This window comes from Lycorma delicatula, chromosome 9 (assembly GCF_047948215.1).
Source record: "Lycorma delicatula isolate Av1 chromosome 9, ASM4794821v1, whole genome shotgun sequence".
NCBI classification, from domain to species: domain Eukaryota; kingdom Metazoa; phylum Arthropoda; class Insecta; order Hemiptera; family Fulgoridae; genus Lycorma; species Lycorma delicatula.
The window spans coordinates 116,857,401-116,872,532 of NC_134463.1; the positions used below are offsets into that span (position 1 = coordinate 116,857,401).

Sequence of the window (15,132 nt, forward strand, 5' to 3'; positions counted from 1 at the left end):
TCAATTTAAGATAACTTGTTCTTCAAATGCTGTAATATTGTTTACACCTAGTAACGATCTTATACATGTTTATTGAAATCTTTTATAAAAAAATTCTGATTTTACCTCTACAAGCCGTAGGCTCTACTCTTACACTATTTTTCAAAATGTGTTATGCTAGATTAAGTTAAGAGTATATATTTTTTTATTAATAACATTCTTTAATTACTATATTTTAATAGAGAATTTTTGTATTTAATAGTACTGTTCACTTATTGCTTAATTCTAAAGCAAAAATAGATCATGGAGTACGTGAATAAAAGCGAGTAAATGAATTATTGATGAGAAAAAACACTCCATATCTTGTAATACACAATATATGACCTTATACGGTAAGTCAGTCAATAATACCCATTTGTGACAAAAGAAGTAATACCAACAACATTTAAAGTGAAGAAAAAATTTAGCTTAATTCTATTTAATATCTCACGAATCGGCTCAAAATCTTTTACTTAAAAAAATTATTCATTATTGAGTACAAAGTGTCTTTGAATTCATTAAATAAATATTAGATAAGTTTGAAGATAGCTTATTTTAAAATCATATTTCATTAACTAAAAGCAGTTAGTTTGAAAGTAAGTAAACTTGATTATACTAATAAGTAATTTTTAATTTTCTTCAATACTGGTTCCGAGCGTAGAGATTAAAATTGTTATTTAAGAAAAAATAAAATTATAGTAAAGATTGCTTTTAAGTTTCCGCGTCAATTCTACAGTAGACTGGGTAGGGAAACTATTAATATGAATTACTTATTTACAACAAATAAGTTATTTTTAACAAACCGAAAACGTAAATAATTATTTTTCTACTAGACTAACGTAGTACACACAGATGGATGCTTTAAAATGTTTACTTGTCATGTGACTCCAGACGTAGTTCTTTGCGTAACCTATAGATGGCGTGGGTGTAACTTCATCGGACAACAGTGGGGGTCTGTGCATGTATGAAAGGTGTGTCATAGTTTTTTCCTGTCGTCGGCGTTCCGATTTCTTTTTTTATTTTAATTTTTTTGCAATAAGCGGTAATAAATTAATTTTTATAATGTCTATTATAAATTTATTTATAGTAAATTAGGTTAAATGGTATTTCAATTATGATATACGATGGTTTTTTCATTATATTCCTAAATTTAGAAATGCATGCGATGATGCAGTAATTTTGGTAGGCTTATTGTTAAGAGTTAACATAATTTAGCGATTTTAGAATAATCTTGTTGATGAAAAAGTGATCTAATCTGTATAATTGTGTGCTATTTTATTATAAAATAGTTATACGGAGAGATGCTATGTAATTATTATTATTATTTTTTTTTTAGTAAATGGATTAAATTTAGTAAGCCAGGTTGAAGTGGTAGTCGTTTCATATTTCCAGACGTTACTATCTTTAAAGCTTTGAAAATTTATTTTCGAGTAATAAATTTAAGTTTTATATTGTGTTAGGCTTTTAATTTAATGTTAAATTCGATAGTAATAATTTTATTTAGCATGAAAAAAAATTCTAACCTATAACTATTTTTTTTAATGTTCATACCATTTTAAAATGAATTTGTGATAACAATCAGTTAATTTTATTTTCATTTAAATTTGTTTTTTTTTTTGTAATCAGCAAGCCAGTGTGTCATTTTCTTATAAAATTGCAGTGTTTGTTAGGTTTGTCACCTATTTAGAAACTAAAAGGAGAGTTTGATGTGGGAATACCTCATATTAGGTATTAGTAAATTGTATTAATTTCTATATTAAACCCATTTACAAATTAGTAAAATTTATCCATTTTATACTATTTTAATAGTGTTTTGTTATGTATCGTATTCCTTTATGTCAAAATATCTCCAATTGTGTTTCTCATATCCCTTTTATTCATCAGCTTTGTAACACATTCTTTTATGTTATGATTTCTTGTTTGATCATTTGTATGACACCTAAGTTGTTAGGTGTTGTTGTCCATTAAATTCTACTTATTTATTTAACATATTTTGACGTGAGTACTGAAACTCAGTCTGTAATGTAACCTGTTCATTCACATACTGAAAGTTGTGTTCGTATTACTGAATATTTTGTAAATATCATTTTGAAAACATTTTAATTAGTAAACTCAATAATAAATAGCTACCATCTACAGTAATGTATATATAATGTTTACTTTAAGCATATGTGAGAGTCATTTTAATGAAAATTAAAAAAAAATTAGTTTCCTTTCATGATAAATTTTCTTCCACTGAATATCTGTTATGATAACAATATGGAACTATTTATATACATTCAAAAAGGTTTTAAGCAGGTATACTGTTATATTCTTATCATAAATTTTCAAATATTTTATACTTTATGTATTGACTTTTTTTTTACAGTAAAACACATTTAAATGGCCATGTTCCATTGGTGGACCAATGTAAACAAAATATGATTTTCACATTCCCTCATCAGTAGTCCTTTGAAATAGCATTTCTTAATCATACTCCAAACATCAGGCAAAACTAATGCTACCAAATATGTATTATATATTGTGTCTGTACTTTTAAGTTTTAAAGAAAATTTTTCCCTACTACAGGAATTTTTCATCCATTGTGTTATATCATAACAAAGAGGATTGCATTATTTACCTGCCCCAATTTTTTCTTATGGCTGTGATGCTTGTGATGCACTACCTGAGATTCAGGAGGTACCAGTTAATATTTCTTCTCACGTGTAGTTAAAACGTGAAGTGAATTGAAATAAGTATATGAGATATATTTATCTTTATAAATGATACAGAGCAGTATGATTTGCATTTCAGTAGTATTGATCAGCATGTTTGATTCATGAAAGATAGCAATGGGATACAATTTACTCTTCCTCTAATTAGAACTGTTAGAAAAGAAATTTGAGTCACTATAGGATTTCCATGTTAGGGAGGTGAGCATGGTATTTATTCAGCATTTCTCAACCTTTCTCGAAACAAGTTAAATAATGCCGTCAAGAATAGGGCAAGAGTAAGAAAAGAGTTGGGATTGAAAGATTACAGTTATCTCAGAGAGGATTATAATTAGAGAAATTACAGTGGCAAACAGAACACGATCTCAAATAAGAGTCTGTGTATTTTGGAATTGAAATGATGTAAAAATAGTCAAATGTCAAATATATTAAAACAACATTATAATGTAATATAAATTATATTATATATATATATATATATATATATATATATATATATATATATATAAAGTATGAAAAAAGCTAATAATCTTGCACATTAATACTTATTATAGCAGAACTACAGACAAAAACCAGTTTGAGAGCTGATTGTGGACAATTCATACAAAAAGTAGCTGAAATGTTATTCTTGCCACCTAATGCATATCATAAATTAAATTATTTGTATTATTAACTAATATGGAGTGCTAAGCAATCCAGATGATTAGGTTGGCATAAAAATTCAAGTACAGTTCATTTATGCAATCAATACATTACATTATAAGTTGAGTTTACTGTATGTCATTAGAGGTAAAATTTATATCTGTTAATTATTAACTATTAATAATTACAAAATATCAAATTTTACTCACTAGATTTTTTTATTTATTTTATAAAACAATCTTATTGCATCCTGTGTGGTGGCTCTGTTTGATAAAAATGTTTGTATTATTTTTGTCAAAAACGGAATAATTTTAAGCAGATGTGACATATCCAGTAATTACATTCATTCAATTTCTTTTTCTCTATTTCGAAGTTTGTCTGTGAAGTGTGCATGTACATATCTTAGTGTCTAGTGTACTTGTTGGGATTTAATTTATAGCATTTCTCATATCAGTTATCATTAGACTGGACAACACCAAACTTATCAAATATAATTGAATTGGACCTTCTAAAGAATAATGTGTTAGCATAATAATAATAATAATAATATTGATCTGCATCCTCTTCAATTGAATGGTTCCACACAACACTTGGAACATCTCAGAAACTCACATCCTACAAATTAAAAGTTTTAAGAAAGGTAAATTATAAATGTTTAATATAACATTTTCTGTAGATCACAAAAGTTAAAACAATGTTGGATAAAGTTTCTCACTGCTTGCTAACGGTATTTGTCAGTTTACTTATGATAATCTACACCACGTAAAGATTAAATAAATTGCATTGAATAATTGAATGTATATTGATGGAATTTTGTTATTTTATTACTTTCATAGCTATGCAGTATTCTAATCATGTCAAGTTTGCATGTTGAGGTTTTTGCAGATCTTTATGTTTTATGACCTCTAACAAAAAAACACAGTATCAAAAATATTGAAAGGTTATATATGTTATCCTGTTTATATGCTTGATATCTCTAGACTGGATGGGTTGATTTGAATGAGACTTGACTTGTTTTTTGTATATGGGGCATTGATGTCATTTAATTTTAACAGTTGACCAGGGGAGTGGACTCTGGGCTCAAAGTCACATTCTTGTACCAATTAGATGAATTCATTACATTAGTTATGTATTTAGGCAATTTCATTTAGGGGTGGGGGATATTAAGCCTAATTCTATTTAAATTTTTTTGTCGGCTATCATTTTGCTTAATATCCTTAGATAAACCGAATTTTTATGATGAATTGTACACATGGTCATTGATGCTGTTTAATTTTGGTTATTAGTCAAGGAGGAAAGAAGATATGGCCACCGTGGAACCTGCATCTCAAAATTTTATTCAGAGTGGAATAATTTTTTTTTCATAATTCTATATCCTTTAAAAGACTTCTACACTAGACAGGATTTATAAGCATTTGCTGAGCAAAAATCCAATATATTCTAATTCTCTCAATATTAGTAGCAAATAATTATTATTGTTTTTATTAAAGCGAAGGGCATATTAATAATTTTTTAGTAGCCAAAGATGTCAGCCATTTTCCATTAGAGTTGAAGTTTTATTTTTAATTTTTATACATCTGCATTTCCAGTGATTATTATTGTCTGTATTCACCTTTTGATTATACAATTTTTTTAACATGATATTTCAAAAGAAGTAAAGTCATCACAGCATGATTTAATGTTCAATTAAGTTTTTCCTGATACAGTGGCTTTAAAATTTTAATATTCACAGTTGAGCATTCCTCTTATGTATTATGTATACAACATAGTTATTTTTAAAATGTTTCTATGTTTAATAGATTGTAATTCTTTACTTTATTAATGTTTACTTATTTTCAACATTTTTTATTAATTTAAAAAACTAAGTAAGTACAGTAATATGTTATAGTTCGTGAAAAATTATCTGTTCTTTGTAATGCAAATGTATGTAATAAAAAGTATAAACACAAGTGTTCCTTAGAAAGAAAAAATTTTGTGAATTTTTTTTCTGTTAATTAGAAATATAAAACTTTCAAAAGATTTAATTAATTAAAGAAGAAAATTAATATATATTCGTGATTTATATTAAATCTTTCTCAAAAATTTGCTAACTGTAGTTATGTATGTGAAATCTAAATGAGAAATATATTTGATTGATTTTTCCATCCCCAACTTTCTTTTTATTAGTTATATTTCTCCTTGTAATTGAATTTTTATCATTTTGTTCATCTTTTTATATTAGTGAACACAGTAATCAATAACACATTTACATCATACAATTCTACAAAGTATGAAGTATGTTTTTACTTTGATTTTAATTGTTTTTTTTATTAAATTTTGTCTACGTTTTTATGGGTTTTATTATTATTTTGTCTGAAGTTGATTTTTGTTTTAATTTTACTTTATTAATGTAATGAGTTTTATTAGCTTATTAAGTTTTGTATACCATAGCTATGTTGTGTTTCAGACTTCAATGACTTTATCTGGTTTTATTTACATTGTGCGTTCAACTGTTGATAAGATTTAGTTTAATAAAAATTCTCTTTTTGTGGCTATTATTTTCCATTACTTCCTGTTAATATTTTGTTGAGATATTTTAATTTGTTTTTATGCAGGTTTTTTTTTTATAATTTCCGGCTTTCAAAGTAGCTGTTATCTATTTCCCTGAAAAATATTTAATCCCACAATTTGTCCTAATTGTTCACAAATACACTAAGAAATTAAGTTACTTAATTTTCTAATTTGTTGAATTAATTATATAAAATATTTAGAAATTTCCTAATTTTTTTTTTTATGTTCTAGATCATTTGGTTTTCTTTATTTCTTGCTTTTATTTTCTAGTTTTTTTTTATATATCTTTAATCATAAAATAACATATTTTCAATTCATTTGAAATTTAAATTTACTTAACTTTTAAAACATATTCCATTAAATCCATAACTACTCTGCTTTTAGTTAATGTGTTTATAAAAAAACACATTTTATCTGATAAACACACTGGGTTTATCAGTTTTTACTGAAGTAAAGATTACTTTACTTCAGTAAAGTAATTTACTGAAGTAAATAAAAGTAATGTAAAGTAATTTACATTCGTTTGTGGCATATAAAAATCTTCTAATTAGGTTAAATTTAGATTTTAGTTGGAATAGAACTGTCTTTTTTCTGTTATAAACTTTAGAAACCAATTACTTTTGTGAAACTTAAAAAGAACATAGTCACTGAAAAATCCTACAGACAGTTACCACTCTATGATATTGGTATCGTAAGTCACTAGTAGATATGAGCATGGAACTGGGGAGCTTTCTCATGGTACTTATTTTAAAAAAACGGGAGATGAAGAGTAGGAAAAGTTGTTAAACAAATGAAGGGGAACTCTCAGTTCGTAGGTTGACTGTATCTGTTCAGAATAGATTATCTTCTTTAGAATTGTAGGTTATGGTTAGTTTATGCAGAACAAGTTGAGGAATGAATTATCATATCAATTGTAAACATTGTTAAGCAAGAATTATGATAGATTTATTTTTTTGGTAGTGTTTGATCATAAATAAAGTAAGTTATTTTTCATCAAATATTTGAAACAAAAAAAAAATCTTGTTACTGTAAACAAAAATCGCATCAAATATTTGGAAAAAAATTTCCCAGCAAATATTGACGATTTGGTTAATGAATGTCGTACAGTGGGGTCGGTTTCTAACACAAAACATAATAGACAACTTTCCATTAGGGCTATAAAGGCCATAGCCAATATTCAAAGAAGAATTTCTGCTAGTAAAAAAAAATTTATGTAGGTTATCAAATAATTATAAAAGATATACATCTTCATGATTTAAATTTGAAAACATATTGTGTAAAACCTCTCCAATAGTTTAAGAAAATAGACAAACCAGGATGTCTTAATTATTGTGACTGGCTTCTCGAAAATATTATCAATGGAAAGATAGACCTGATGCTCTATTTCACATCCAACAAAACATGATTAATTTTTCGGGGCATGTTAATTCCCCCATGAAGTTTTGGAAAGACTGAAAATTCTCACCAGATTTTTGAGCATCCTCTTCATGATGAGAAAATTGGGGTATAATGTGCTGTTTCTGGTAATCATCTGGGGGTCAGTGTTTTTTGACAGAACTGTCAACATGAGTATGCTGTACAATTTTTCAAAAATTCTATTTTTAGCTAACAAGCTGTAACAAAGAGTACAGCTTCTTCCAACAAGGCGGAGCAATGTATCATACATCAAATGATTTACTAGTACATGTTGATGTGGCTTTTACAGAACTAACTAACAGGAGAGAGCATGGTCTCCACATCCTCAGATTTGTTTAGTTCCAATTTTTCCCTTTGGGGCTATTTGAAAGATAGAGTTGAATCTATGAATCGAATCCCCACTCTATTGATGAATTTAAGGAAATATTCAAAAAGAAATCTACAACATTAGCATTAAATTTTGTGTCAGGTGAGTGTTGGTCAATTGAGCACGGCACTCACTTGAAACATCTTTTGTAAAAATATGTAAACTTTTGTTATTTTAAACGTAAAAACTAATTTATGTTTTAATTTCATTCATAAAATGATATGTGCTGATATAACCTGCAGCAGTTTAGTTATAAGTTGCTCATCCTTTGTGTGTGTATGTATTTTAATTATATGCAATTTGTTTTCACTGAGTATTTCTGTAATGAGAATTTTTGTGAGAGTCAGTAGAATCCTGAGCCAAACTACTTGGCAGTCAGATAGAATACATTTAATTATTGGCGTACATAATTCATTGAAATAAGAATACTTTAAGAATCATGCCTAATTACTGTTAATAGTAGTTGATTTAAACTAAACTAATTATACATTTTCAAAACTCTTAAAATTATTATTTTTTTTAAATATATTTATAATTTTTGGTCAATATTTTGTTTTAATACTTTATTGTACTATTAAATAAATTTAAAAAAATATATATATTTATATATTAGGAATACATACATATAAAGTTAATACTATATTTGAGTTAATAATCAATTTTAATTTTTTTAACATAATTTAGCTGTAATGTTATTTATATAAATCTTTAAAAATCCATGTTTTTTCTTTATTCTTAAATAATTGCCCTTTTCAGTTTTTTTGTTTTTTATCAAAATCAATGCAATAAATTACTATTGCTTTTAGTGTATTTATGTTTTATTTAAATTTTTTTTTCATTCCAGATGTCTGAGAAACTAGGTGGTGATGTAGAAGTTCTTGGAACTCCGGAAGATGAAGCAATTGAAACAAACTACAGACCACCACCAGAAAAAACGATAGAACAGATTTTAGATGCAGATAAAGAAGATGAAAGTTTACAGAAGTATAAAGAAATGTTGCTCGGTGAGGCCAAAGAAGGAAAAGTTATTGTTGGTATGAAAAATTATTTTTTATTTTTTAACTTCAAACAGTGTAATTGTAATTTATATTACATTGCGGTTTTACTTTTGTTCATAGTAGTTGCTATTAACAAATTTCATTTATACAGTTTTCTAATTTTAGTAACTTGTACTGCAGGATTCAATAATAGGTTCATTGTATATTTTTAACATATTTCAATCAATAATTAAAAAAGAGTAGCAAAATAATTTACATAATTAATACCATGTGATACACTTCAGTCCAATATAAATACAATAGAGTTAGATAGATTCATCGGTAAACCTTCAGATCTCATTCAATATAATTTAGTAGTAACTAAAAATAGATTCAATTTTGTAAGCTTTAAAAGTAAATATTGATTGCAAACAAGAAAATTATATTTATGTTATGACAGCTAATAATAATATATGACTGTGATCAATAGTGAAGTTCTTAGGTGCAATGATGGAGTATAACTTGTTTGGAATGATCATGTGATCTAATATTCAAAAAAGAAAATTCTCAATTTTTTTCCTCTTAAAACTAAATGGTAAACATGATAAAACTGTGATTATATAAATTAATGGGACAGTTTAGTCACAAATTGATATATATGAATATATATATATTGCACATATATTATGAATCATCTAAACAACTTTTTGACAATTTTTAGGCTACTAAAGAAAAAGTCAGCAGATGTGTATTGGCAGGAATGTAAAAGTGTGAAACTAGATTTTTTTAAAGACCTGCAATTAATGATGGTTCTTTTGTTATTTATTTATTTATGAAGCAGTAATCAATCAGTTGTAGGCAGATAAATATAAATATAGATAATTACAGAAGTAAGCAAGTGGAACTCCATAGAACATTATTTAAATGTTAGATATCTTATGAAGGCCCATAGTCTAGGAGAAATTACCATATTACATTGATACCTGTGGTATTTTTATTTTTTTTAATTATACCATGACTGGTACAGTGGTATAGGTAATTGTTTTTTTTTTTTTTATAAAAAGTGAAAAGCAGTTTTAAATTGCTGTATTTAATGTTATAGAAGTAACAGTTGATTAAAATTGAGTAAACTCAATCTATCCTGCAAATCTTTTTTTTTAACAAATTCAAGTTTTTAGTAATATCACATGGTTAAAAACAATATCATAACTTAAAAACAATTAGAATGTTATGATATATAACATAGAATATAGTTATTAGAATATAGTTCCATAGAATGTTGAAATTTTGGATTTAGGGCTGTTGTAACATCTTGTGTAGCTCCCAAAATCAAAAATTTTGGATTTTTTCTTAACTGCAGTAATAAGCCCTCATTGAGAGCTTTTCAAGGATATATCATAAGTGGTACTTATTTTCATTGGTTTCAGAGTTATAGCCAAATAAAATTTTAATTAAAAAAATTTAGATCTTACAAGGGGAAGGTACATCGGTTCAAATCTGACTTAATTTTCTTTCTTTTTTTAATTTAAATACATTGATTTATTAATAATTATTAACCTAAGATTGTAAAAAAAATGTACAATAAAAAAAAATTATGAAAAAAAAAATCAGAAGTTATTAGTGAAATAGAATTTTATTTACTTTTAAGAATGTTTATGTGTAATTTAATAGGCGTACAAAAAAGTCATGTAGTGTCCTCATCAGATTTTTTTCCTAGCACTTCAATCAATTCTCCTGTTACAATATGTCCCAGAGAGTTAACTTTCCTGTTCTAAATTATTCTGATTAAGTTTCTAATCTCCTTATTACTTTTTTGTTTTTCACTTTGTCTGCCCATTTAATCTTTTCCATGCGTACATTTTAAATGTCTCCTTGCTTTATTTGTTTTATTTTTTCCCTAAATTATATTAAAAACTCTAAAATGAAATATTAGAAAATAAGATTTGTGTAATTAGCACTAAATTTAATGACAATCTCACACGTACAAGATAACACAGAAGTAATGTAAAAAGTAAATTATTGTGACAAGAAAAACTTAAGTAGAGCTAGTGTAAAAAAAGATGAGCAGGAATTTTTTTGTGCATCATAAGTGAGTAAATGTAAAAAAAATTAATTTCTTTTTGTCAAGCAACTTGGACAGACCTGGAAAATATTTCTAGGAAGGAAAAAACAGACATTACTAAGATTTCAGTTGTGTAATTTGCTATGTCATATTAAAGTAAATTCATTGTTCAAGTTTCATTTAAGCAGTTTATATCATTCATGCAATGAATAATCCTGTACAAACAGTGGAACGGACACAAAATGTGATAAGGGTAAAGAAAGAGAAAAATGGAAATAAAGAACATTTTTATTAATTACTAACTGAAAAAATTAATTCTACTCGTGTATATTTATGAAAATGAGTGTTATTTTTTATATTAAACAAAAAATGTCACTTTTTCCTGATAAAATTTGGTGCAATAAATATTTCTATTAAATTTCTGATATTCTGAGGACAGTTTACACAATTTTAATAAATAAGTTTTTTTTTCTATTCTTCATTTGTAGGGAATTATGTGATTATTTGTTAATGGAATTGATTTAATCTGTTAGATTATTTTAAGTATTACTGCTTAAAAAATTACACTGCCAAATAAATAAATTGATAAAATATTCATTCTATTTGCCCTAGTGGTTTTTGTGTTTAAAGGAAACATTTGTAAAGCAAACATTACATACTCAGACATTTTGTTTATAATTAAACATATTGTTTATTCTATGTTGTCTAACTTTCAAAGTTATTACTGTGAGTATGAACCATGTGTGTTTTATGTAATTTTATAATTAGTACTAAATAATTATATATGTATACAATCTATTAGAGGTTACCACTAAATAAACATGAAGAAATTTGTAATGCATAGCATATATGACTCATCAATAGGTTATTGACTACTTTTCTGTAGTTTTAGAAGGGGAATAAGTCAGGCGTGATGTTAACAATGTTACCCTCTTTATAAATCATTGGCTATGAAATGAAGTACCTTTATTTATCTTAACTTTAATACTACCTTGTAGTGTAGAGGGGGTTAGTATATTCAGAGTGTGTACAACTTTTGGTATAACTCTGAATAAAAGTTTAGTATTTTTTTTTTGTTCAAATAATTGAGTTATTGGAGAACTGAATGTGATGTGTATTATTTTTTTTGTTGAGATCTCCTCTCATTTTCAAGTAAACTTATTCCTGTTGATCAATATTATTTCTTAGTAATAATAATTAATATACTGTTTATTATTGGTAAAAAATGAGTGAAATTCTTTTTCACTCATTTTTGTAAAAATAAATCATTTATTAGTAAGTTAGGTTATTTGAACCGTGTTTCTGAATGATCAGTTAATTTATTTACATAATTGCCTAAATCAACAACTTACATCTTACTTTAAAGTACAAATTTTTCATTAGAATCATATTTTGTCTGTCACAAAGAACACTATAAAATATAAGATCTTTAAAAAAAAGTAATAATTTTATACAATTTAAGAAAAAATAAATTATTTTTACTTACAAAAAATTTAATGAAATTAGAGAGTGGGATGTCTTGTTTATATATGGTCTAAAAAATTCAGTTTGTTTTTTACATTACAATAAAAAAATACAGTGAAAAGTAGAAAAAATAATAAATAGAATAAATAAGGACAAAATTATTTTGTTAATCCCTTAACCACTCCCAGCGTTTGTTGTGTTAATTTTGTTTTTCCCCCACTTTCCCTTTTGTAAATCACCATTCCCAGTGATTTTCCACTGTTAGAATGCATTTCATAAGATTATTTTTTTACTGATCCTACATTAAATTTTCTGAAAACTATAAGGGTCTAAAAACAAAAAAAAATCTTAACATAAAATCAGCTGAATAAGAGGTTGTAATGTAACATTTGTGATTATGCTTTAACAAAAACTGTGAAAAAGAAGTGCTGAAATCGTATGGGAGCATTGTCAAAGTACAACATTTTTATTTTGTTTTTACTGTTTCAAACCTCTTGATTCTTATTAGCTTTTTTCAAACACCACACAATTTACAAATAATTTTTTTTATTGATGTTGAGAAGCTCTTTAAAATCAATTATGAAACTATTGACGTTATGTTATTTTTTGTCATATACTGAACATCATCAAGTCCAAAAAAAAACTAGATTGGTGACAATCAACATGACCTTAAAATTTGAATCATTACACCTCACCTTTTTAATAAAAAGTAATGATTGTGTAAAAAAATAATTAAAAGATATAAATAAGTGAAGTACTGTAATCACAAATATGAACTATTTTAAGATAAAATTTTACTATCAATGAAGTAGATTTGATAATATAACTTGCTTACTAAATTTGTTAATATAATATTTACCTACTTATACCTTTTTCATTTAATCATATACTCGTACATTATTGGCTTATAATGTTGAGAAAGTGTATTTTATTGTGTACTGCAGAAAGAAGTGTATTAATTTGTGGCTTTAGAACAAAGTTGACAGTCATTTTTTATGACTTTTAAATTATTTAAAATACAGAGCATTTGTCAGAGTTTCTTTCTATGAGCGTGTTAATTCTGCATTATTCAAGCCATGTCCCTGTCGTTAATTGAATGAAGGATGATTTGTAGAGCTGAATATCATCATACGTTTTGATAAGCTTGGAATGCTGATAAGCAACAGTACTTTCAGCTCATTGAAGAAAATAATGGGGAAACCACTGCACTTTTTTTACCGAGTAAGCCTGTTATGTGATGCTTATTATTAATGTCTTGCTACTTTTGTGAGTGGCGGGTGTATGCATATTATACTAATTAGTAGAAGTAATATGCAGTGCACTGGTATTCAAGAGTTATTTATTGTTAATTCTATAATAAAATATTTCATTTACTCGAGTAGTAAGTGCTGTATGGTGAAATTAAGAATTACAACAAAAATTAATGAACTGACAAAAAAATTGTCAATAAAACAGTCTCAGTAGTTATTTTATTATATTATTTTATTTGATGATCTAATCATTATATTACTTTGATGAGGTGTGAAATATTTAATAAGTGATAAAAATGCCAGGTATTACCAAGGTTTTAACTGAAATTTTTCTGAGAAAAAAGTGGTTAGCTTTAAAAAGCATTTTTTTTGTGGTTTTTACTTTATCAGTCATGTGTAATTGGTTAGTTGTTAAATTCTGGCATTAGTATAATAATAAGCAAAACATGATATATTTTTGTTGTGGTCAGATATATTGCATATTTTAATTTTTGTTTGTGTTTATTGTTCTTAGATCCATCAGATGAAAGAAAAGTGATTGTTAAGCGATTAGCATTATGCGTGACCGATCGACCTGATATGGAGCTTGATCTTACTGGTGATTTAAGTCAACTTAAAAAACAGGTACTTTTTAAGTTCATATTTTGTCTTTTTTTATGTGAGGTTTGTCCAACGATAATTTTATTAGGCTTGTAAAAAGAGACTAATAAAATTTTAAAATTACACTATTATTAAAATAAGTATTTTAAATTATTTAAAATTTACTTTTTTTTATTAAACTCTACAAACTTTTGAAAATGTTGAAACCATTTTTCAACATAGCTTCCAACCATCACTGAAGCACTTGCAGAAGTGTAACAATAGTGTTTATACACCATTGCCATAAAATCCATGATTTCACTATTGACTTAAACCTATTTAATGTTGATTAAAAATCATAAATAATAAATACACTTTAGAGCAATGGTTCATTGACTAGATAGTGAATAAAGAATAACACTGTGCATATGAAAAAACAGTAACTATCTATGAGATGTGTGAGAATTGTGCTCAGATGGGATTCATTTTCCAGATGACCTTAGTACTTCTTTGTCATCATTCTTTGCATCATTCATTATTTGTGCTAAGTGAAAAAGATCATATCTACTGCTGAAAATAGATGAGGCCATCTGGATAAACCAGAACCTTGCAATTTATCCGTTGATCTTTAGATAGGTATCAAATAAAAAACGGCACCATCCATAACCCAGAATTCCCTTCAGACTTATAAGTTTTGTATTTAAGTTTTTGCTGTAGAAGATAAAGGATGTTTCCAGACCAAACATTTTTTGCCGACTGTCTGGTTGAAAGTGATAAATCCAAGTCTCTTCATAAATATCATCTGCTTCAGAAATGAATCTCCGTCTCTTCATATTTTCAAAAGCAAGGAATTTTCAAATTAATCTCGTTTTTGTTGTCTGTTGTAGAACACACTTCAGACAGAGAAATCCTACTTTTTTTTTTTAAGTTATCAATTTGTTCCTAGATCTTGCTTCCATTCAAACAATTCTATCCATATTGCTGCTGCGTTGTATGAATATATTCTAGAAGTTTCAGCCCTTCTGAATTGAGAGAACACTGCTTCATTTCTTCTTTTCAGCAGTCTGAAGGATCACCTATTTTAAGATGTCTATTA

General features: G+C 26.5%; 1 protein-coding gene across 3 annotated transcripts in view; it reads left to right on the forward strand.

The window, feature by feature from the left end:
• Positions 1 to 910: 910 nt before the first annotated feature.
• The window catches only part of RhoGDI (rho GDP-dissociation inhibitor), a 36,464-nt gene continuing 22,242 nt past the window's right edge, over positions 911 to 15,132 (forward strand). Inside the window, exons 1-3 of one of the 3 annotated variants that reach the window (XM_075375338.1) lie at positions 911 to 1,060; positions 8,549 to 8,738; positions 13,972 to 14,081. In XM_075375338.1, coding sequence (XP_075231453.1) covers positions 8,549 to 8,738; positions 13,972 to 14,081 — 300 coding nt within the window. In that variant the 5' untranslated portion in view covers positions 911 to 1,060. Of the gene's footprint in view, positions 1,061 to 1,181; positions 1,201 to 8,548; positions 8,739 to 13,971; positions 14,082 to 15,132 lie in introns of those variants that run through there. The other 2 variants (XM_075375340.1, XM_075375341.1) reach the window with 2 other exon arrangements.